The 26,579-nt window shown below is 33.3% G+C and overlaps 1 protein-coding gene and 1 pseudogene across 1 annotated transcript; one reads left to right on the forward strand and one right to left on the reverse strand.

Annotated features, from left to right (window-relative positions):
- Nucleotides 1-2,305: 2,305 nt before the first annotated feature.
- On the reverse strand, nt 2,306-25,083 carry LOC128163896 (uncharacterized; annotated as a pseudogene).
- On the forward strand, nt 10,552-22,330 carry LOC128163895 (uncharacterized). Its single transcript, XM_052827578.1, has 2 exons — nt 10,552-13,185; nt 17,783-22,330. Exons 1-2 carry the CDS (start codon nt 12,276-12,278, stop codon nt 20,194-20,196), a joined length of 3,324 nt encoding a protein of 1,107 aa, XP_052683538.1. The 5' UTR covers nt 10,552-12,275; the 3' UTR covers nt 20,197-22,330.
- Nucleotides 25,084-26,579: the final 1,496 nt, after the last annotated feature.

Below are 26,579 nucleotides of genomic sequence, written 5' to 3' on the forward strand. Positions count from 1 at the left end.
TATTAATGAACCTATAACTGGGAGGATCTAATCTATAGTATCAAAAATGCTTCGGTGTAATCTCTCAAGGATAAAAACAAGTGAATGGATCTTTGTCCATCTCATTATAACATGTGCTAGGGTGGAACACGTATTATCATACGATATAAAGTTGTTTTTGCTCTGGTAAAAGTAGAATTTAGCTTGGTAATATTTAAAGTCTTTGGTTTTATCTTTTCAAAATCATTTAACAATGTTCATATTAACCCGAATTTTTCCTATGCTGATTTTATATTTTCAAAATCAATTAACAATGTTCATATAACCCCGAATTTTCCTATGCTTTTTCTGGACCTTTAAGATTTTCTGTAAATATATATATTTGACAGTAAATGTAGCTCTGAAATAAGGCAGCAAAATGCTGTTCCCGTGTTGTCTTCCCAAAGAAACAAACAAACAATTGATTTTATAACCGAGTGATTTTTTTTTTTTGTTCTAAAGAATGATGAAATGAAATGAAACAAAAATTCTGCCAATGAATGCATATTTTTAAAAAGATAAAAAAAATTCAATAGAAAAAAAAACAGTCTTATGACCTTCTACATGATCACGTGATCTCACAAGACTTCTCAAACTCCATACAAACACTAACGCTTCACTATGATCTACAAGTCTAACTGTACAATAATTTGTTTTATCAGCCTATTCTTACTCCAAGTCGAATTTCAGAAAATTTTTCTTTTCATAATAGTTCAATTACTATGACCTAAAGAATGAAATGACCAAAAAAAGAAAATTAATGGGGCTGGATATATTTATGAAACGAGTCAACATGTAAGATAGTTGTCTTTCCCACTTTGTTAAGAATTCATAGTGAATATGAAAAGTCTCATAGTTTCCACAATTTAAACAAAGCAATAGTTTTGAATTCTAAAGTACACGTCGTACATTTCTGCAAAGTCGTAAAACGGGTTTTAAAAAACATTTAACATTTGAATGAACTAAATACAATATGTAGCATTTAATAATCTTACTTATTTTGGTTAAATTTCTATGCTCCTAAAATTGTCTATATTTTAAAAATGTATAATATCTGACGTGTTGTCAAATTTCTCTATTAACTTTTAACATCTATGGTTAACATCTGGTGGAAGATTTAAATGTACGCTTTATTGGAAGTGTCAACTGTCAACCGTCGACCTGTCCCCGGTCGACACTAGAAACGTTATGGAAAAAAGTAAACTTTACCGTCCACATTACTATATAATTATGGAGAGCTGATAGATTTTTATCTATAACATTCCCTTGTGGTGTAGGAATATATTCAAACAGGAACTACTTTATCCTTATATTGGAGTTTTGGTTTGGGCATTGTCAAATCCAAGAAAGCCCGAATTTATCACCTCATAATATTCATATCCGGAATACTGAATATTATTTCATCATAAATGTCGCTTTTATTGTCATTTAAGCACAAAAAATTTCTCAAGAGGTTTTTACTTGACAAAACACAATCGTATATAGGTGATTTTGTATAATATATGCAGATGCAAAACTTTACCCATGGAATGATTCGTTATTCCAAAATTATATACATTTTCTAGTGCCGTTGTCTCTGATAACACTACGAATCAATTTCGTAACGTAAAATCTAAATATTTAATACATTTCATCAAAGAGGCGAATGATGTGCTGTTCGTGCTTTATTGGATTGGATAATGACTAGATCAAAAGCATAACCTCATAATACTCATGGAATGATTCGTTATTCCATACTTTAAAGTGCTTTAAAGCAAAAGGTGTATCCTCACCACAGTGATATTTCTTTTTGCATAAAATAAAATTTAAAAAACCCACAGAAGTTAAACGTTTTAATCCAGGATAACAGAAACAGCTCACTACTTCCGGTCGTTCACTTCTAATAAGCTTATAAAAGTACACTTTGTTCGTAAAAAGCTCCTAATCTGAAAACCATCAATTTTGATTTGTTTACATTATCCGTTAATGAAGATTTCTGCGTGTAATGTTACAAAGATGTCAACAATGACTGTAACTGAGAAGTAAACCATCGATACCGTCATCGTACATCTGTAAAACTCTGGAGAGCTCGTGTTTATCAATCTGTGTATTTCCTTACGTAAAAATGCCATTTTGCTATCATTGACACAGAGGGAAAAAAAAGGCGAACAATTTCTCATTGTAAACTTCCATGATACCCCCCCCCCCCCCCCACCGAAACTAAGTGATCGTAAAATCCTTAGAGGTTTCACCCTGATTCCATACATTGGGAAACTGTTCCACAAATAATCCTATCCATAGTGTTAAAAGCCATTTAACATTTAGTCCGAAGCTACATTATGTATCGTAATTTTTTTTTCAAAAGAAATGAGTATGTATATATTAATGGCCACGGTATAATTCATAAATTTTAATAACTCCAGTCATATAATTAGTTCACATTGTATTAGAAAATACTTTAAAAATGCTAAATGTACAATCATCCGTCTGATTAAGATAGTGTTCCACGATTTGTAGTCATGCACATGCATCTGCTGTCATATTCTTGTGATTCTTCTTAGTGACCTTTTGTTCTTTTTTTTTCGACTGCAGCAAACGGTCCACGTCTAAGATGGCTTAAAAGAATCGGTATGTCACTGATAACAATAAACCCAAGAATCATTGCAATCAGTAGAGGACCAAGAATTCCTCCAACTGTCTTCGCTGAAACCCGATCATCGTTGGCAGATGTACGTTTACGAAGTTGACTACTAAGCACTGTTGATTTCTTTATTTCTAGGTCTTTCTTTAAATCGGCAATCTTGAGTTCTAGTTCCTTCGTATCATGAATGATGACTTGATTTTTAACTCTATCACATGGACACTTGCATCCTGAAAAAACATTAAAACTCTACTTTGAGTTGAAGAATCATGGGTTACGTATTGAATGTACCATGTGCACTGTCGAATGGTCACCTGGGTCATCACAATGGTGACATGTTGCTTTGTGTCGTTCATTCTGTACATGTATCAGACGAAATGGTTTAAACACATTTGGTCTGTCGCACCATTTGAAGATGGAAATTTGTGAAATTCAATTCACCTGTGGATTCATGATTTCCCCATACACATTGACCATAATTGTAATGAATAGAAATTCTAAAACTTAACAAAACGAACCATCTTTTTAGTTTTCACTTCAGGGCATCTAGCAATCTAGCCTACTAATCCAAGTATAAGGTCGTGATAAGCAAGTCACTACCAGTATATTAACAGACACATTTAACGGTGTTCGGGTGTCATGCATGGGTCCAGGGGGTCACACCCCCCCCCATCCCTGAAAAATTAAAATTTCTTTGAATTAAATTATGAAGTTACCAAGAATATGCTTCGGACCCCCCGCGCAAATTCAAATAACCGAAGGACCCCTATGGAAAATTTTCGGGATCAGCTCATGGGCGTACATGATTGCTTTCAAATATTGTAAAATTGAATGAATTCTCTAACAAGAGTCTCACATGCCTTAACGTTTACCCGAATACCACAGCTTTTTGGGAGTTGATTTTAATCAACTCTCCTATGCAGTTACTCAGACAAACCGAAAGTAAAACAGTGTTTGGACCTCAGTAGAAATCATTGCTGCTGTCAAGACTTAGTTCTTGAAAATAATTGATAAATTCGATGTAATGTATGCTAAAGCATTGTTTTTCAAGGAAACTTATTTATAAATACCTTAAAAATAGTCAGATTTTAAATAGTACGAACAAATAAAATATTTTTTGTAGTCGTATGTATTCCTACGCTAGAGTTCAATAAAGTCTCGTTCAAATTGACGCTCGGCTGTCTCCGTAAATCATTGTCGGAGATTTACGGTGTCAGCCGAGCGTTTGGTTGAACGAGACTGGAGTTTAATATTGCTTGGATCCATACAATTTTCGAGAAATATTTCTATTACTGATTCATAGTTTGATTGAATTACTGAAACATAGTTTGATTGAATTAATTTTATTTTTAAATATTATTTAACATGATTCATATGGGGGTTTATCTATATTCTTGTCGAAAAAGTCCAAAAATTCATATTATAAAAAAGTGCGTAATTCAAATTAGAAATTACATTTTATTACAAGTACTTGTCATGCAAAATAACATATCATTGATTTTAAAATAAATAAACATCGACAAATTCAACTCCCGTCAGTTCTTCAGTGCTTTGATTCACAGAGCTGTCAGGGAGTCTCATACATGCTTACAAAGTAACCTTACCTCCATTTAATCAAAAATCTTAAATATGGCAACGACCCCCACACCCCACCCACTCGTTTTTGCATGATTACTTTATTGGCTATCATGACTCATTTTAACTTTGATAGACAGCTTCATTCTCTCCTTCATCAGAACAGCTTAGCAAAAGAAGATATTTAAACATAATATTTTCTATGACCATACTCATGTAACATTGATATTTTATAAATCTATCTAAAATTGTAGGATGAGATTTGTTAGCTATTAACTATTATATAGTAAAAAAATCAATAGAATTTGTCATTTAAAAAATTTTCCAATACATGTACTTTTATATAAAGCTCTTCTACTAAAAGACACCAATATAGTCTTAAAAAAGTGCGTTGGTATCGTCGACATAAAACGTGCCTTGATAAAAAATCTGCAAGGTTCAGTTGTATACTTGATATATAATAAATATTTTTTTTTAACCTATGAACGAACACTTACGTCTACAAATTGGAAAATTACCAGTCCAACCACCATAGGAGGTGCAAGCTACATTCAGATTACCGCTAACGAGTCGATGCTGACTTTTACACTCAAGCCCAACACTTGTGTTCACCGCTACTTCGTCCGAAATCCTGGACATGTTGAGTAGAGTTGTTGTGTTGTTGTCAAACCTCAACAACAGTTCATCGCGATAACAGTCTGAAATTGGTATGATATTTCAACTTCTACACATAAAAACGACCTCAATTTTCATTTCCGAATTTATCTTAGAAACGCTTAAAAAGTAGGGATCTGTTAATTTTGTTAAATGTGTTTGTTTTCTGAGACCAGCAAGACATGTTTTCTACAGGTTTGACCATTTCTATCTTGTACAGCTTCATGTACTTGTATAATTATAATGGTTTACCAGAAGTCAACGTTTTCAGATGATGAAATTGATGTCATTATTCTTTTTTTGATTTTTACATACAGATATAGAAGATTTATGTTTGTCTGTACAAAAGTAAATTGCAATAATGTAGCCTTTTTTCTTTGAATTTTGCAGTTTTTAGAGAGGGCTACAAATCCATGAAATATCCGTAAAGTTACTAATTAACGTTTTAAATCCGACTGTCTTCGGTTCGTTTTATGTTAGACTTTTTTTAAATGACATAAAACTGATTTTAAGATCAGGATAAACAAACTAGTTATCTCAGTAATCTAATTAGGAAATTTCTTTCTTTTTTTGAAATTATAAAAATCAAAAAGAATAATTCCGGGTATATATAAATATAAGTATAGAGGAACGCGACAAAACAACTAGAGTTCCACCACAAAATCTACAGCACTAAATGTTGATTATATTTTGTAATAATAGTTACCATGTACGTAAAATTAATACTTACAAAGTCTTTTGGAGCAAAGGGCGTGTTTGGTTGATGTGCACCATCGGTCCAGCCAGTCATTCGATGATCCCTTCTCTACACAATCAGCATTCTCAAAAAAACTTCCTTTTCCTTTGATATCGTTTTCTTTCATATAAACCCATGCAAACATTTCCCCTCTTGTTCCAATTCATTAAATGATTTGAGATATCTATAAAAAAAAATCCATCAGAACACACACGATGATATTCGAAGGAAAATATAGCTAATATCTATATTCATGTCTACATCAATTGAGAATATTTTAAACTTATACATGTATTATGTTTACATTTTTTAACAACAAAAAAGGATGTGGTTACACTATGAGATATCTTCATTTGAGTAAATCAAAATATTGATAGAAATTTTTTTTCGAAATAGAAAATTAATTTTTACGGTCAATAACATTTAGCAGTTATTTAGCAGATTTTAAACGAAATGAAACCTTATTCAACTTTGTATGCTTTCTTGTATGTAAAACGGTGAAAACCAATGTATCATCGACGTCATGTTTAAATGATAATTGTAACTACACATTTTCATCTACACAATGCTTAATTTATGCTAATGCACATCATGAAAGCCTCTCTTTTTTCAGTTTTATAACAAGCATTCCGCCAACATTATATAAAAAGCGTGTATGCTTTGGTTCGAATGTAATGTGAGGTTTTGGCTTTTTGAATTCGAAAATGCAAGAAGTCGAACCTAAAACTGAGAAAATCCCAATTACCTACTAATGATCATCATTACGCAAAACCTGAAAGCTGGAAGAAATATAAAGACCTTTTCAAAGTATCCTTTGTAATTTGATCTCGGCCTGCTACATGTACTTCTCCTGACTTCATAGCTTTGCAATTTTTCAAAGCGTCGGTGAATGTTACATTTTCATCCAAAAAGAATATCTCTAAAAATAAAAAAAAAAAAACCATTGCAAATCTTTGATGCGCGAGTGAGAAGAACGCAATACATGGGTAAAAAAGCGAAAAAATAAGTATTGTATTTTTGCTACCTCGTGTGTTCCAATTGATATTTGCGACAAATTATATTGCCGATTGAACGCTAATAAAATATTTTATGACCACTTCAAATCTTAAACCAATGAATGTTTTTATATTAGACTGATTTGTGGTTGGAATATATTACCACGCACACAGCCAAATGTAGTTCGTTTACAGTACACAAAACATTAAATTACATTTAAACTTTGAATTTTATTTTGTTACCATTTTGATGTGCACAGAAGGTGGGAAACTTAACGTCGCATCTGGCGCCGAAGACAATTCCAATAGATACAATAACTGAACAGTTTGCTGGGTAAAATATTTCCTTATTGTTCGGTTCCTGGCTAGTCCAAGGAAGAAACGTTTGTTTGGTGTTTTCCATGTCAACATAAACTCCTTCGATAGATATGTCATTAACACCGATCCAGTAACTATTTCCAAATTCTCTGTAATGATATTTTGTAGTCCGTAGAAAGAAAAAATAAAATAGGGTTTTCGAAAACTTTTGATTTATTTGTTCATATAACACAATTAGGCACTACATATTAACTTCTCCGTTTGTAATTTATATTCGATTCTAGGATTAAGGATTGATTATAACCTGAAGACAATTCTTTTGTGCAAATTTTACCTTTGATTACTATCCTTTGAAAAATTAACATAAAACTTAAGCAAACATATCATTCATCATTATAAAGAGCAGCATCATGTAAAAAATACTCTGTTAATCTTTAAAACAACATGTTGACTATGATTGAGGACTTCGTCTGTGAGATGTATAAATGTGCCTTTTAAAATGAAGCAGGGCAGATCAATATCTTTAGATTAAAAACCTAATGTTATTTAACTAAGCTTTTGACTTTTGCTTGCAGTCATGTCTAAAACATTTTTGGACAAGTATTGTTACATATATAAGAACCATTTAAAAAAACAAACTTCAAAGAACAAATTTTCAGACTATGAGAGATACAGCCTCAAGAAATGGAAAGATTATAACCCCGCTCTTTATCTCCTGTACACAATAGGCGTATTCTAATCGGATAATGACATGACAATTAAAATGTCCTCACTAATTTATCTATAAATATGAGTATCGCCCTTCCACAACTAAGATGGGTTTGCAACAAAATGAATGTAATGGATGTGAAAGCAACAGCTGACAATAGTTCAGTTACATGTAAAAGTATAACATTTAGGAGTAGTTTCAGTCAAGTGACAGAGATAGTAATCATATAACGTAAGCGGTTTAAATGACCTAATGACAGATCGTACAAACAATAAGAATCCATTGAAAAACTCAAAATGAAGCAGAAATATTGAAAACAGCAAAACTATAACACACATATCTAAGCATGGATAATGTTTCCAATCTGAAACATTTGTTACAGGTTTCATTTATTTTTTTTTTAAATGAAATCATGTGTGTGTGCTATTACATTATGCAGAATTAATTTGCAAACCTTTATAAAAACTAATCGAATTTGTATAAATGATCTATATACCGGAGTTTAATGAGTATATTAACATTCACATTGATGTTATTTTATAGCAAAAATTTATCGAGTTATGAACCAAATTCAAATTACAGATCTTTAAGTTTTATGCTTTATAAATTTAGAAATGCCATCAGCCTTATCCAACATTATATCAATTTATTGAACGAAATCCTTAAATGGTGAAATTGATAACATTTAAAAAGTTTGATCATCAAAAGTGGGAAACGTTTACATAAACAAAACGAGCCTTTCGTGAATCCAGCTATCCTTGTTAAAATAAGGCATCAGTCTCATAAAAAACATCCAATAAATGTAATGGACTAAAACGTAAGTAAATAAAAACACAATGTTTTGAAAAGTTTTATTTAAGAAACCCTGAAATATACATGACATTTCGTTAATCATGATCTGTTAGCAACTCCAATAACGAAAACAAAATTATATTCCTTGGTTTCCATTAAGAATTGAATAAGAGATGATTTATTTTAAACTGGCTTTAATCTTGTCTTGTGAAAAAAAAATTCACTAAATTTACGTCTTACTGCGTTAATATTTCATCCGTCTCTTTATTAGGTATACGTGCAAGATTTCCACCATTTACTCGACACTCGGCTTGCGCCTCGTCAAATGTTCTCAATGCATCATTTATCATCCAGAAACATTGATCGTCGAAAACAATTGATTTACTTGTCTGGTTTGGACAACTATCTGTTTTAAAACAAAAAATCAATTCAAATGAGTTTCAAATTAATTTACTAATGCCAGAAAAAAAAATTGACTCAAGCGTCAAAAGTACGACTGTTTAGCAAATCATTTTGAAAAGAGAAAAAATCGAATTTTTTAATAGGTATGCATAAAATCATTTCCAGACAAACTGACTTAGTTGTGTACATTACCCTAATATATGATTACACACATTCATATCTCATGTATATTGCAAGTTTTCAATATCAAAATATCGTTATTTTGAAGAAAATATCAATTGATATTTTCTTTAAAATAATATTAGAATATAATAAATCAAATATCAAAGCACACAAAACATTACATTTTTGTTTTGAATAACTTAGACGATTCCAAATACTTGTTCCTACTTAATACGTAATGCAAAAATATGTATCAATTTTGTTCCATAAAATAATAAACAAGAGAAAGTACATAATTTCATTTCATTTATTTTACTAATACAATTTACATTGTATTTTTTCTGAAGCATTTTTTATCACTTTTACAATTATGGTCTCGTTCAACCACATGCTTTTCTAAGCAAAGCTGCGTTTCTTATGTGTCTGGTTGAACCAAATTTAGAAAAAGCGATCTTTCTTACTGAAAACCGAGGCATCCACGAAATAGCATACCAACAAATTAAGCAAAAAACCCACAATCCAAGTAAATTGACACCCACGAATTTAAATAATTCCACAGTATTATATAACTGACTGCCATCTAGCGGATGGCATTAAATACAGATTTAGCAATCTGTTTTGTAATGTTTATTGCCAATAACAGATTTTCGAAAACGGCGTTTAATGTTGCCACAACAACGAAAAAACTTTATCACTTGCCAGCGACGTAAAACAAATAAAATTTAATAACATGCACTTTTAAAATGATACAAACTTCCATTATTCATAATGTTCAAACTGTTTAATCCCCAGAGTAGCAATATTATTTTATTATTACACCCTTTGTATTCATACCGTAAGGAGAGACGCCCCCAAAATTGCACTACATCCTATGTATAGACCTTTTTCGTTTCACTAATCTGTGCTTGTGTGTATTTTTAAGAATAAATTCATTTCGCCATTTAGCATACATGTACAACAGTATTTGTTTGTGTCTTAAAGACTTCAAAATAAGTACAAAATTGAGAAGGAAGAAATATTCCGGTACAATACAAATTAACATGCCACAGGAAAGTAAAATGTATACTTTCCTATTTTATCAATCAAAACGTCTTACTAGTTAATGCTTATATACTAGAACGTAAAAGTTAAACATAATCTTTAAAATAATAGGCCCATGGGCCACATGGCTCACCTGAAAAATTAGTTCTTGTACCATAACAATAATTAAAACCCTCATATATTCCAAAATCTGACAATATATTAAAAGATATATAAAAAGAAACCTACTGTTTTGAAGATCATATCCTAAGATCTAAGATGCATCAACTGATCAAATTTATGATAACTAAGTATTATCCTAGACCTCAACGTGTTAAAGATAAAAATATTGTAAGGTAGAATATAAATAATTATGAAAATAAAGTGAATGAAGGTTACTGTGACCTTGATACAGGGATATGAGGATGCTTTCATTGTAAAATAACTTAATATAGCATTGTATTCTTGAGAAAAAGAGTTTGAAACATTTTTCCTATATAGTTCTTTTTTGAATTTTGAAGCAATCTTGGGGTCCAAGTATAGTGTCATGTTGTAAATTTTGTATTTACACCCACCCAGTAAATTCAAAACTTTTAAACCTACTTGGATACAATTTTCACTGTTCATTTTTATATCAAGTCGTGTATTTTAAACATTTTATAAGTATAAGCATTATATATCAATATCATAATCATTTTAGCAAGTTGTATACCTTTTATTTTATAGAATTTGAGCTCGGTATAAAATGATGTTTATTTATTTTTCTTTAGTACATTCCTACATGTAAGATATTTCTTGCATAATGAATGTGGTTAAATTAACTAGGTAATCTAATAGAAAAACACCTTGTTTGGCATGTCCCCTTTTTCGGTACTGTGTAAATTTAGTTTTTTTATTTATCGTAATAGAGTTTCTCACTTCCCCCGCTAACAAAAGATGACACTAATTGAGTAATCCCACATGTCCATTTCATAACCTTTGATCTCCAAATTTTGCCTTACATTTGTTTATTCGTGGGATTATCAAGGTGATAGCTTGTTAGACGTTTTAGCCGAGAGCCATTTAGTATTCCTTTTCGAAACCCCTGATTATGTAATTTTACTTACTCTTTCGGACAAAGACATCGAATTAAGATAAGGTCACATGTTAACAATCCCTGAATTCGATTGGTCGTTTAATCAAGCAGTCGGAATTAGAATTAGCGCTTGGGACCGCACATCTTTCATTCTATTGCGGGTTTCCTAAATATATGTATCGACAACTCTAATTCCGACTTGCGTTCTTCTATTATTCAGGTATGTTTAAGTTTTGTTTTATTAGGTTTTTTTAACTAGAACTAGAGTTTTAACAAGCCCTTATCTATTTCCTTTGGTTCAATATAATTCCTTTTTAATGTATTTCAACTTTGCTCTTGATAGCAAAGTTGATAATTGTTTAGCCGTTTTTTTTTGTATAGAAATGATATTCTTGGTAATGGCGGTCATTTTAATGAATAGCGTTGTAGTTTATTAGTTTTAGACTAGTTTAGGTTTTGTATGTAATTCTTTTGATTTCTAATTGATCCTTAATGTAATTTCCAATTTGGCATTTGAATTTGGCGCGTATTCTAAATTTAGTCTAACTCTTTAACTCCGGAAGTTAATAAAGTTAATTTGTTTACTTTCACATTCGGTTAGTTTAGTGGTAAAGTTTTAAAACGTGGATATTTACATCACAATGTATGCGGATCAGTTAGGAATCTTTGTTCAATACGGACTCTGTCATAGTATATGTGTCCATGTCCGGAACGAGTAGTTTTAGATTTATTTGTTTCTTTTATCATTATACGTTTAGATATTTTTATATTGGGCACTCGATGAAATGATATTCCATTTATACATATAACGATCTGAATTGAAAACCATTACAGTTATCGATTGTAGTTATTTTTCAAATATTTTGAGACACTAAAACAAGTGTTATTCATTTATATGATATGTCTCATGTTCAAATTTGTTATATGTATGTTACGTAATTGTTCATAACATTTGTATTCATTCTATTGCGGGTTTCCTAAATATATGTATCGACAACTCTAATTCCGACTTGCGTTCTTCTATTATTCAGTGCACAAAGACTTCCTGTCCCTTGCACATCAATCGCTAATTCCCCACTTAGCGAATTCACAGCTTGAACAAAAGCTATTCCCCTAAGAGTTGAACAACTCCCATCACAACATAAATTCATTTTAACTTACTGGTGGAGAGTCTACAAGACACCGGAACCTCAACCTCCATGAGACCTGATAATCATACAGGAGTTCAGACAAGGGCCATGTCAGAACAGAATGGTATGGCATCTTCGCAAACTACTGGAGGATCCAGCACGTCAACGGCAACAACTTCAACAGGTGCCTCAGCCAGCATAAATACAGCAACTACAGGGACGCAGATGTCCACAGGACAAAGAACAGCCCCACCTGCACCACCTGCCTCACAAGCAACTGCAGCAGTAACCGCCATGCCGCCCAAAGTCTCTGTCCATTTGGCGCCATACAATGGAGTGTCTTCAGTGGTGCAGTGGTGGATGAACTTTATTTCGTACATCCAACTGTACCAGATGACCAATGACCAGGCGCTTAATATTTTGCCTTTTTATTTTACAGAACCAGTCAAGCACTGGTTTTACCAGCTCCAGTTGACGACAAGAGCCTCCTTAACAAATTTTAAGCAAGCATTCTTTGCTAGATACAGGAAAACAGAAGAAGACCTTGACCTTGATGAGATCAAACAAGGTATTGATGAAGACCTAGATTCGTATATTTTTCGATTTCAGCAGGCAGCATCCGATCTGACCATCACTGAGGCGGAACTAACCAAAAAGGCTGTCAAGGGACTACGGCAAGCACTTCGGGGCCATGTCTACATGCGAAAACCAAAGACAATGGAGGACCTACGTCAGGAAGCAAGGCTGGTGGAACGTGGTATCAGCATGTCCAACCCGATGGGAGAAGACATCACGGCCACCATCCAAGCCTCTGTCAATGCTGCTATGGCCTCCATGCAACAGCTGATGACGCCTGTTGCAGCGGTGGAACCGAACCCCTCCAACCGAGTCCCCCACCGCCCACCCCAGCAAAAACAACAACAGCCTATGAATCTACAAGACAGCAGAGGAGAGAGAAAGAGAGTGTGCTTTGGATGTGGTGAGTCCTGTATTTCAAAATCTCATTGTAGAGCTAGAAACGAAAAATGTTACTATTGCGGCAAAGAGGGTCACCGTCAACGTGTGTGTAAGAATTACTTATTTCGTAAAGCCTTAGGTTTAGAGAAATAGGGACTCGAGCCTGCTCGAGGTTTTTCCAAGAGTGGGCACATTGGTAGATGCAAAAACTTTCAGAATTATAGTGCTACCAGTAAATCTCAGAGAAAAAATTCTAAAGATCAAGATAAAAGTGATTGTGCCTCTGTCAATTTTACACAAAGAATTGAAAAGAATACTATTCAAATTTCAATTAACAAAACAAAAACATTTGCTTTGATCGATACAGGGGCAAGCATTTCATGTGTCAGCCAGTCATTTATTAGCAAAACAGATTTTTCAAATTCCAAATTAGAATCACCTGATTTTTTATTTATAAAAGGTGTATCAGGGCAAAAACTTAAAGTCTTAGGAAAATTAGTGCTACCAATATCATTCTCAGGTCATGTCTATGAATTCTCTGTGCATGTTATCAAAGATCTTCATCATTCTTTCATTCTTGGTGTAGACTTCATGGAAACTAACAAAGTTGTAGTTGATTTTGCTACTAATACCTTGTCTATTAACAGTGACAGTGCTAAACCTCTTGTCTGCTCATTGGAAACAAATGCTGGCTATGCTAGGGCTTCAAAATTCTTCAAAGTTCCTTCAAATTCAGAAACTGTGCTTGAAGTTAAAGTTAGCAGGAGAAAAACAAATGATATAGTGCTTCTAGAACCATCCAAAAATCTCTCCTCATTACAATTAAGTGCTGCAAAATCCCTAGTTCATATCAAAAACTTAAGGGGGTATTTGAAAGTTCTCAATCCCACAGACAAAGATATTTCAATTCCTCAAAACAAAGTTTTGGCTGTTGTTTCAGAAATTGATTCAAAATCAATAAACAATTTTGATGCTGAAGTTTCAAATATTCAAACATCTAAAAATGGGAATACTAAGGATGACATTTCATTTGACATGACTAATTCCAAACTCACTTCAAAACAGAAAACCGCATTGACCAATTTTCTAAAAAGCAATAGGGACATTTTCGCTAAAGATCTGTCAGAATTAGGGGAGACAAATGTGTACGAACATAGCATAGATACACATCCCGAGTCTCGTCCTGTACGTATGCCATTTTATCGTGCTAATCCAAATATTCAAGAAGAGATTAGGAAGCATATAGATGAAATGCTAACGCATGACATTATAGAACCTAGCAACAGTATTTGGCATTCTCCTGTAGTAATGGTTAAGAAACGGTCTGGTGAATGGAGATTCGCTGTAGATTATAGAAAGTTGAACAAAATAACTGTTCCCTTGTCATTTCCCCTTCCCCATTTAGATACTGTTTTTGATGCCATTGGTCATGCAAAGCCACGTTACTTTTCAAGTTTAGACTTAAGGTCTGGGTTTTGGCAAATCAAAATGAGTGATCACAGCAAACACAAAGCAGCGTTCATCACACAAGAGGGTATCTATGAGTGGAAACGTATGCCTTTTGGACTCATGAATGCTCCCATATCATTTCAGACAGTTATGACTCATGTCTTAAGAGGTCTAAATTTCAAGTCTTGCCTTGTTTATGTTGACGACATATTAGTTTTTAGTCAAACATTTGAGGAACATTTGAATCACTTGGAACAGGTTTTCAGCAGACTTCGAGATGCAAACCTCAAGCTGAATCCTGACAAGTGTGACTTTGGTAAGGATGAAATAAAGTATCTTGGCTTTATCCTTAGTGCTGATGGTGTAGTGGTTGACAAGGAGAGAATGCAAGCTGTTAAAGACTACCCAATTCCAAAAACTGAACGGGAAATTAGATCTTTTCTTGGGATGGCAAATTATTATAGGAAATTCATACCAAACTATTCAAAATTGGCCTCACCTTTGTCATCACTCCTTAAAAAGGATGTAAAATTTGAGTGGTCTGAACTTTGTCAAAGTTCTTTTGATTCCATCAAGCAAGCTCTAACTTCTACGCCTGTCCTTGCTTACCCCAATACAGAGAAACCTTTCATTCTGACCTGTGATGCTTCAGATTATGCAATTGGTTATACTCTATCACAGTTAGATACTTGCAATAAAGAGCATGTTATTGCATATGGAGGTAAGTCACTAACGAGTGAGGAAAGAAAATGGTCCACAACAGACAAGGAATGCTACGCGGTATTGAAAGGTATAGAACACTATCACACTTATCTTGCAAATACCAAATTTACAGTTGTGACAGACCACAAATCGCTTGTTTGGCTAATGACAGCAAAACATAATGGTAGACTTGAGAGATGGTCACTTCGCCTGCAGGAGTACAATTTTGAAATCATTCACAGACCAGGTAAGTCAAACGTTGTAGCAGATGCTCTGAGTCGCAGACAGTATGAGGAAAATGACACTGCACAGGTATGTGAAGTCAAATTAGATTGTAATGAAGGCATGAAAGAAAATCCTGAAGCAGCAATGGTTACATTGTATTACAAAGAAGAACCTGTATATGAGGTAAGTGCCCTTAATGCTGAACAGCTTCAAACAACAGTAGATGACTCAGAGACTCTCTCAAAATTGCAAGGTGAGTGCCCAGATTTTTCTGATATCATGAAGTACCTTAACGACCAAACCCTTCCTGAAGACAAGAAACTTCATGATGTCATTGTTGCTGAATCAAAACATTTTAGTCTGGTAGATGGAGTACTTTACCATTGGTACCAACGTAGATGCAAAAAGGTTCCAAAGGAAATGGCATTTATAAAACAGGTAGCGTTGCCAACCCCACTCAGGTTAGATGCTCTTATTTCTTATCATGACAGTCTCGCTGGCGGAGGACACTTAGGCATTGATAAGGTAAAGTCGTCACTCATTCAGAAATATTATTGGCCAAAAATGCATAAAGATATTGCAGAATATGTAAGATCTTGTGACCGTTGCCAACGTGCCAAAGCAACAAATCATATTGCAAAACCCCCAATGACCAACATGCCCCTTGTTACTAAGTTTGAGCGATGGCATGTTGATATTCTTGGCCCAATCACAAAAACAAATATGGGTTTTCAATATATTCTTTTGTGTGTTGATGGTCACACCCGTTGGACTGAAGCTTTCCCTTTAAAGACAATAGACTCAAGGGAAATTGCAGGTATTCTGTATGCAGAAATCTTTTGTAGATATGGTAGCCCTAGAATTCTTGTTTCTGATAGAGGTCAAAATTTTCTGTCTAAATTGGTTTCTGCTCTGTGTGAAATCTTTGACATAACTAGGCATAAAACATCTAGTTATCATCCTCAAACTAACTCTGCTTGTGAAAGACAAAACAGTGTCATTGCACAGTCCTTAAGAGCATTTTGTGAGTCTCACCCAGAAAAATGGCCCAAATATTTGCCTAGTGTTATGATGGCTTTCAGAAAATCTCCTTGCAATCAGTCTACAGAGTTTGCACCCTTTTACCTTATGTTTGGTGATGATATGCACCTGCCATTTGACACATCAGTCATTCCAAAAGAATCTTTAGCTCCTGATGCCAAACAATATTTAAAACACATTTTGGAAAACCTCAAAGTCGGTCAAGAAGTGTCTAGAGAGAACGAGAAACACTTTCAGCAAAGAAACAAAGCAAGATACGATCAAAAAACCAAAATTCCAGATTTTCAAATTGGCGATAAAGTTCTTCTAAAAATTCATAAAGTTCCAAAAGGTGTTTCTCGAAAACTCTATGACAAATCTGGAGGACCATTCATCATTTCAGAAAAGGGACCAAATTATACTTACAAACTCATCAGGGTTTCTAATATGCGTCCTCTAAAATCTTTAATCAATGCTGCTATCATACGTCCATACTATGATCCTGATGTACATCGAGCAGACCTTAGTTTCAACAATCAGCCAAATCAACCTGCCCCCTTAGACTCCCAATCTAATGACCAATCTCAACAAATTGCTTTACCCCCGGCTCCAAATCCACCCTTGCCCCAAACACAACGACGCAAACCAGTTTCTGATAAGACATATGTTTTCAAACGTATTATAAAAGGTCGGTTCAGAAATGGGCAAAGAGAGTTCAGAATTGAATGGGAAACTGGAGAGAGAACTTGGGAACCAGATTCTGTGTTTTCTGATGATATGTTAAGAGACATTAACAGAGAGTATACTCTCAAGGGAACAAGAAGGAAGTACACTTCTTAGAACTCTAACTTGTTTTTTTTGTTCCATTCTGGTTATTTATTCAACTGCTGTATGATTTAACAGTTCATTTCACCATTTTTTTTTTCAAAACATGTTGCATGTTTGTCACTTTTGATGCATTATCAACTAATCCAGATTTAGGAACGGGTAACACTAGGTTTTCAACTTGTAGTTCTGTTTGCTTTGATCCTACACTTTTATTTTGGTGTATTATTATTTTGTTTCTAAAAACGTTTTATATCTGAATTGGAATGTTAAGTGCCAAATCCTAACAGCTTGACTGTTGTCTAATAGTGCGTGATTACATGTAGGATCCCATGTTTTCATATGGCCACCGACCATTCCACCATTTTTTTTTTTTTTTTTCTTTGGCATTTTTGTAGGTTCATTAGCAGATAGGTCAAACTGGTTGTTCTCCATGATGGTTATCTTCTTGATATGCATCCCCTTGACATCAGCATCAATTTCGACTGACTCAAAATTTGTTCAGAGGATTAACTACGGCACTATCTTCAAGGAAGATGGCAAACTTATTCTATCCAAGGAAAGTTGGACTCACACTTTTCAAATAAGGCTACCAGTTTTCTCATCGGTTAAGGACATTCCTACGTGCACGGGAAGTTCTTTTTGTCACCTAATTAATCATACTATGCATTATGTTCATTCCTTGCATATGGAAACTATGATTCATGTGAATCACACTGTAAAGTCAATTCACACCCTCATTCCCCAAACTTCTTTTAGGGAATTGAAACCAAGTCGCTATACAAGAGCACTTTTACCATTTGTTGGTTCTTTGTTTAGTGGTTTATTTGGAACTGCTACTATGAATGATGTAAATATTCTAGCCAGTCACATCAACTCCCTCACCAAAGTCTCAAATAACATGGTTAATACACTTCACCAGCATGCAGCTCATATTTCTTCCTTTATGAAGGTGATGGATCAGCGTACAACTAATTTGATGAGAGGTATTCAAACTAACTATCAACAAATAACAAGACTAACAAACCTTTTTAATACCACTTTTTCTGAATTTCAGGACTCGTTTTCTAACATTTCTACTATTATTGCAGATCAAGTTCATAAAAGTAGTTCAATCATAAATTCTTTGACAAATCTGCAAAATGCAATTGAAAGCTTAGTTCAAGGAAAAATTACACCATTTTTGATTCAGGAAACAGTTTTGGCTCAAACTCTTCAGCAAATTGAAAGAAAGTTATCAAAATCTTATACTCAATTCTTCTTAATTAAGAAACATCCAGCGCAATATTACAAATCTTCTGATTTTCTGTATGTTAGACAAGGGTCATCTCTTTTTATCACCATTAAATTTCCAATTTCCTCACACAGGTACCCATTAAAACTTTATAAAGTCATTTCCTTGCCTGTCCCTATTAACAGCACTTCAACTCATGCATCTCAACTTCTGGACACCCCAGACTATTTCGCTGTCACTAGTTATCATCATAAATATGCAACGTTTTCAAATGCACAACTGTCTGATTGCACCAGAAATCCACCTTATATTATTTGTTCCTCGAATATCCCTTTAACACCTGTAAAAGTCCCAAACTGCATGATGGCACTTTTCTCAAATAACAAAAACCAAACTAAAAACTTGTGCAACTTTCGCTTTGTTCCTAGTATTCTGAAGTCTGACATGGTTGAACTAACATCCACCTCCATTTTAGTGTACAATGTCAAAAATCTGAAAATTGATTGTCAAGATTACAAGAAAACCACAAGTGGTTGTAAATTTTGCATTTATGATCTGCCTTGTAAGTGTTCATTGCTGTCAGAAAACCTTGTTTTTACACCAAAACTGGTAGATTGTCAAAAACATATCAAAAATGTATCTATTTCATATCCAATCAATTTAGCTCTGCTTCAAGAATTTTTCAATGAGTCAAGATTGATGTCAACTTTAGGAGATACCCTGTATCCAAATCCCATTGAATCAATTGTACCACAATTTCAAATCTATAATCACACCTTTTCAAATGTTCTTGTTGATGACAGATCTTATCATTTAAGTCTTAAGAAATTGGCAAAAGCTGCTAAAAAGGATGCAGTAGCTTTTAAATCTCTTACAGAACCACTTTTAAATGGTGATATTGTTTTAGATTCTGACTGGCTAGACACAAAATCTGTGATGTTGTATGTTACAATGATCATTGCTTGTTGTGCCATTTTTGCTTGCATCTTTTTATTTTGCAAAATCAGAAAGTTAGCAACTGCCCTTGTTGTTTTACAAAGAGTGGTCAACGTTAATTCTGATAAGTTACCATCTTTCATTTATGAGAATGTAGATAAACAATTAGAAGTAGAAGATACTATTAATAACTCATTTTTGTCAGAATTTCAATGGATTCATGGATTCTCTGCATTAGCCATATTAATTTTTATTATTATCATAATTATTTTTGTAATGATTTTCTGTTCAAGAAAGAAACACAGAGAAACAACACTTTATCTTGAGGTTACATCTGGTGGCACATGTGTTACTATACCAGTGATTCATTTACCATTGTGTCCTACTTATTGGACAATTACCAACCCCACAGTTAAGGATATTTCTCTCTCTTTTTGCAAAATGATTGTAATCTGGGAAAACTTTGAAATTACAAACAAATTGACTTCAAAAACTATTCAGGTTAAACAATCTTTTAATATTTCTTTACTTCAATATTTCTCACTCAAAAACATCCTTCATCAACCTTTCTGTGCATATGTTTTGTTAGGCCATCAAAGAATGTTCACACCTCTTAATTCCTTTCATGATATTGAGATATAAAGCTGGTAATTTGATTAACCCCCCCCCCTTACCGTACAAATTTTTTTTTCCCCTCTGTTTTAGAATTTAATATTTTTTCTTATTTTTACTCTTTTATTCAACTTTGTCGCAATACTTGCATTTTTATGTGAACTCTATTTATGAGTGAAATACAAGGCTCCATTTGAATTTTTAATTTTGTTTAAATGCAAGTGTGTGTATGTGTTATTGACTCTTTATTTAGTTAAATTTCAGTATAGGAGTCTCCATTGGACAAGATCGCGTCACAATTCAATGCTTATCCATCCGCGTCCTAATGAGGATGTTTTCGGTATTCTCAAAGACTGTATGTTCTATTTGAAGTTATCAGAGACTCTCACATGAAATAACGTTTGCGATTTCAAAGGATGAATCATCCACAATAATCCAACCAGTGATCTTTTGTTCATGGACATTTATTATGGACTGTGGTGATGCATTTAATGGACTGAATCATGGATTTTCCATTTTTGTACTCATAATTTTATCCTTGTTCATATAACTGATCATATTAGTGAGTTACATGTACAGTACTTTGTATATATGTTTATTAGTTGTGTTTGATGTTTATGTGTGTGGATATTGGTTAAAACACTTACTTTTTATGTCTTATTTCTATGTGTATTACTCTATTTTCATTTTTCAGGCTTTAGGGTCTAAAGCCAATTGGAGAAGGGTGGAGTTGTCATGTTGTAAATTTTGTATTTACACCCACCCAGTAAATTCAAAACTTTTAAACCTACTTGGATACAATTTTCACTGTTCATTTTTATATCAAGTCGTGTATTTTAAACATTTTATAAGTATAAGCATTATATATCAATATCATAATCATTTTAGCAAGTTGTATACCTTTTATTTTATAGAATTTGAGCTCGGTATAAAATGATGTTTATTTATTTTTCTTTAGTACATTCCTACATGTAAGATATTTCTTGCATAATGAATGTGGTTAAATTAACTAGGTAATCTAATAGAAAAACACCTTGTTTGGCATGTCCCCTTTTTCGGTACTGTGTAAATTTAGTTTTTTTATTTATCGTAATAGAGTTTCTCACTTCCCCCGCTAACAAAAGATGACACTAATTGAGTAATCCCACATGTCCATTTCATAACCTTTGATCTCCAAATTTTGCCTTACATTTGTTTATTCGTGGGATTATCAAGGTGATAGCTTGTTAGACGTTTTAGCCGAGAGCCATTTAGTATTCCTTTTCGAAACCCCTGATTATGTAATTTTACTTACTCTTTCGGACAAAGACATCGAATTAAGATAAGGTCACATGTTAACAATCCCTGAATTCGATTGGTCGTTTAATCAAGCAGTCGGAATTAGAATTAGCGCTTGGGACCGCACATCTTTCATTCTATTGCGGGTTTACTAAATATATGTATCGACAACTCTAATTCCGACTTGCGTTCTTCTATTATTCAGGTATGTTTAAGTTTTGTTTTATTAGGTTTTTTTAACTAGAACTAGAGTTTTAACAAGCCCTTATCTATTTCCTTTGGTTCAATATAATTCCTTTTTAATGTATTTCAACTTTGCTCTTGATAGCAAAGTTGATAATTGTTTAGCCGTTTTTTTTTGTATAGAAATGATATTCTTGGTAATGGCGGTCATTTTAATGAATAGCGTTGTAGTTTATTAGTTTTAGACTAGTTTAGGTTTTGTATGTAATTCTTTTGATTTCTAATTGATCCTTAATGTAATTTCCAATTTGGCATTTGAATTTGGCGCGTATTCTAAATTTAGTCTAACTCTTTAACTCCGGAAGTTAATAAAGTTAATTTGTTTACTTTCACATTCGGTTAGTTTAGTGGTAAAGTTTTAAAACGTGGATATTTACATCACAATGTATGCGGATCAGTTAGGAATCTTTGTTCAATACGGACTCTGTCATAGTATATGTGTCCATGTCCGGAACGAGTAGTTTTAGATTTATTTGTTTCTTTTATCATTATACGTTTAGATATTTTTATATTGGGCACTCGATGAAATGATATTCCATTTATACATATAACGATCTGAATTGAAAACCATTACAGTTATCGATTGTAGTTATTTTTCAAATATTTTGAGACACTAAAACAAGTGTTATTCATTTATATGATATGTCTCATGTTCAAATTTGTTATATGTATGTTACGCAATTGTTCATAACATTTGTATTCATTCTATTGCGGGTTTCCTAAATATATGTATCGACAACTCTAATTCCGACTTGCGTTCTTCTATTATTCAGTGCACAAAGACTTCCTGTCCCTTGCACATCAATCGCTAATTCCCCACTTAGCGAATTCACAGCTTGAAGAAAAGCTATTCCCCTAAGAGTTGAACAACTCCCATCACAACATAAGTTCATTTTAACTTACAGTTGTCATGTTGTAAATTTTGTATTTACACCCACCCAGTAAATTCAAAATTTACAACATGACAATAGCTCCGGAGCACGGTTTTAAACAATTTTGAATCTACAATATATAAGGATGCTTGCTTGATAATTATAGAGATAGTAGCTATATAGTTATTAAGTATAAGATTTCAAAACATTTTCCCTATGTCTTTCTATCTTGAACTTTGAACCACTCCTGGGTCAAGATTTTAATAATTTAAAATCCATACTTTCTGAAGATGCTTGCTTAGTAATCTCACAAATCGTAGCATTTTGATACGAAGATTTTTTTAACTTTTTCCCCTTTTTTGACTACATGTTAAACCTTGATCCAATCCTGGGGCCGTAGTATTGGGGGTCACCATTTTAACAATTTAGAATTTACACTATCTGAGGACACTTGCGTAATAATGTAATAATACAAATTGTAGCATTGTAGTTCTTCGGAAGAATTTTTAAACATTTTCCCTTTATATCTTTCCATGTTGAACTTTGGACCCCTCCTCGTGCCCCAGTGGATCACAATTTTTTATAATTTAGAATGTATGCTATCTGAGAATTCTTGCATAGTAATCTCTCAAATTGTAGCGTTGTAGTGTTTGATAAGACGATTTTTCCACACTTCCCCCTATAAAATTCTTTGTTGTAAAATAAAACTCCTAGCTGTTTGTTCCTCAGGGTTGGCCTGGGGTCACAATTTTTATGATTTAGAATCTTAACTATCTGAAAATGCGTGCATAATAATCCCACAAATTGTAGTTGTTAAGAAATATCTAAACATGTTCCCCATTTTTCTATCTTGAACTTATCGGGGCTCAAATATTGGCATGTGTGGGAGGGGGAGGGGTCCCAATTTTAAGAATTTAGAACTTTCGCTATCTAAGGATGTCTGCATAGGGTCACAAATTTTATAATTTAGAATCTACACATTTTGAAGATGCTTGCATAATAGCCTCGCAAATTGTAGCATTGTAGTTCTTGAAAAGAAGATTTTTAAACATTTCCCTGAATCGTTCTATGTTGAACTTTGAACCCTCCTGAGGCCCAAGTTTAAGTACGGGGGTCATTGTTTTTTACAATCTAGCATCTACACTACCTGAGGATACTTGCATAGTATTCCCAAAATTGTAGAATTGCATTTTTTTTAGAAGATTTTAAAACATTTTATTTATATATTTCATTGCTAAATTTGAACCCCTCCTGAGCCGTAGAATTAGCCCAGGAAATAATAAAATTGGAATATTCATTTTTACAAGCTTTGATGTAAATATTGGCATTTCTGGTGCAGTGATTATTGCGATGAAGATTTTTTAAGACACACGCCATATGTTCTCTGTTTTGTAATTATCTCTCATTTAAAAGGGGTATTGATCTTTTTTTCTATCAATTTATAATCCCCTTCCTATAAGAATGTTTTATACAATATTAAATTTGGCCCATTTGTCCAAGAGAAGAAGTAAAAAACCTGGAAAAGTTTAGATAAAGACATACGGACATACATACAGAGAGACAGACAGACATATTGACAACAAGTGATCAGAAAAGCTCACTTAAAAATTCGGTTCTGGTGAGCTATAAATACAGACATGCATTTTTACTATGTAAATAAACTTTAATGTAAATATTGGTTTTTATCCTGCAACTACCTCTTGCATTGACCGAATAAAGGTAGCCCAATAAATCAAGGATATATATTCGGCCAAAGCCCCAATATAACCCCGTGCATTTATCCGTCATTCAGATGCATTATGCATCTTCGTGGTTTGATTACCATGGCGTCTAGGTTTCAACTACGAATATGGAGCGAAATTTATCAAAAAAGCTCGTATGAGGCGTAAAATGTGAAATAATGTTGCACGATAAACAAAATCGTTCGGCAAGCCTCGCCGACTCTCACCCTCGCCAAACTATAGCTTACATTTCAATACAGTTACCATGTATTTTATATTTCTGGTGCAGTGATTCCTGAGAAGATTATTTAAGACACACACCCAATTTTCACTGCTTCGTATTCACCTCTCTTTTTAACGGGATGTCGTCCTAACAATGAAGAAATTCCTTTTCATAAGGATGTGTTCTGGCAAGTTAAATTTTGCCCAGTTGTTCAAGAGAAGAAGTAAAAATTGTGAAACGGTTTACAAACGGATGAACAGATGGACAACAAACAACAGGTGAGCAGAAAAGCCCTCGATTCAGGTAAGCTAAAACACAGACGAAAACGGTATTTCATCACGTTGATGGATCCATACAGTAAATCATCCTAAATTTTAATTTGATCAGAAAGAAAAATATCTACTTAACAGTATTTAATTTTTTGCTGCGCTCGTCTCAACGGTCGCACAGTAAAATATATTATTTTAAAAAAAAATAAAATAACTTACATAAACTTCCTGTAACCATTCCACAGGTACTTAATAATACGAAAATGTGCAGGTCGTTCATTGAAATGTATACAGTCTTATAAAACATGACACCTCAGCAAGCGGTAACAGAAAATTGTGAGATTTGGATATTCTTTTTAAAAAAGAATAAATATTTCCACTGATCCGTTTCCGTGATTTATAAAATAATTATAGAGATATCAAGTGTATTACATTGTTTGTATTGATGCATTAATACCCTTTTCACATATCGATGTATAATTTATCTATTATTTAACAGACTTCGAAAAATAGAACTAACTGAACGACCATTTCCATCAAATGCAATCCATCAGCATCTATGAGGGAATGAATATCGATTTGTAATTTATAGAGAAATCGCTTATTTAGTCGAAATCAGAATAATGATAGGATATAGATGGAATGTGTTTATGAACTAAACGATCAAAATTCATATATTTGATTTGATGTTGATATTATATTAACAAGAACTATGGGCGGCGGAAAAGGCAAAAAAGACGTTAATTCAAAACGAACAACTTATTTTTTGAAACATGTTAAAAAACAAAACAGACCAGCTTAAAACAAAATCAACAGTCTTTTTTGCAAAATCAACAGACGCCAATGCAAAACAAACAAGTACCGATGCAAAACTAACAGTCATGCACTGAATTAACGCTAGATGGCGTGCAAAAAGGTATCAGAAGAAATCGTACCCTTTAGAAAACGTAACCCGGAAAAAATCTCTGAATAAAACGAACGCAGAAGAAATCGTAATACGAATTGAAATAGTTTTAAAACTATTCCTGTGTAATGAAATAACTTATTTTATAAACATTCATTAAATATTTGTACATTTCTGTTTGTTTCATTCTTTACACAACCTCGTACATCAAATAAATGCACGATACAGGCAAGTAGTATTGTTTTTTTAACGTAAAAAGAGGGATACAGACTCATCCTTCTTGAAACTTTGACATGCCAAAAAAGTACCAAAAATATTGCAAATCATGAAAATCCCGAAGGAACCAGTACAAATTCAGCACTTTTGGTCCCAGCAGTCAACGTTCTTTTGTTTTATGTAAGAAAGATCATGACGAGTACACGACAACACAATTTTACTGTTACTTTAAGAATCGATAACAGAGCATTTAAAATATATGAGCTTTTAACAAAATATAGAAACGTTCCAATGATTCAATTTAATGATTAATGAAATATTTATAGAGTTTTATGCATGATATCTCAGGTGTTTTACATTGTTTGCATTGACACATTCCTGAACTTTTCATTTACTGATGTGTACTGATGTTCATTTATTATACATGCATATTCTTGAATAGATCAATATCAAATATCTGTGGTACGAAACAATTTGGTACGATCTAACAAAAAATGAGTTTGCAACCGGATACTGGCTTATTGATCCCTCGTGGTTCCCGAGCCCCTGTATTGGCCTGTAGCTGAGCTCGCAGACTTATAGGTCACTACAACTGGTGTCAGAAGTGACCGATTCTACGTCCAGTTGAAAAATATATACATATCCTTTTTTTAGTTCTTCTTGTATTTTGATTAGCGTATGGCAATA

Source organism: Crassostrea angulata, chromosome 9 (genome assembly GCF_025612915.1).
Source record: "Crassostrea angulata isolate pt1a10 chromosome 9, ASM2561291v2, whole genome shotgun sequence".
In the NCBI taxonomy this organism is placed as follows: Eukaryota; Metazoa; Mollusca; class Bivalvia; order Ostreida; family Ostreidae; genus Magallana; species Magallana angulata.

What these genes read in the sequence shown, in the direction of transcription:
- LOC128163895 (XM_052827578.1), top strand. Translation starts at nt 12,276, where the DNA reads ATGAGACCTGATAATCATACAGGAGTTCAGACAAGGGCCATGTCAGAA. An exon ending in GAGAGTGTGCTTTGGATGTG is followed by an intron (nt 13,186 to 17,782) that starts GTGAGTCCTGTA and finishes GCATTTTTGTAG; the next exon opens with GTTCATTAGCAGATAGGTCA.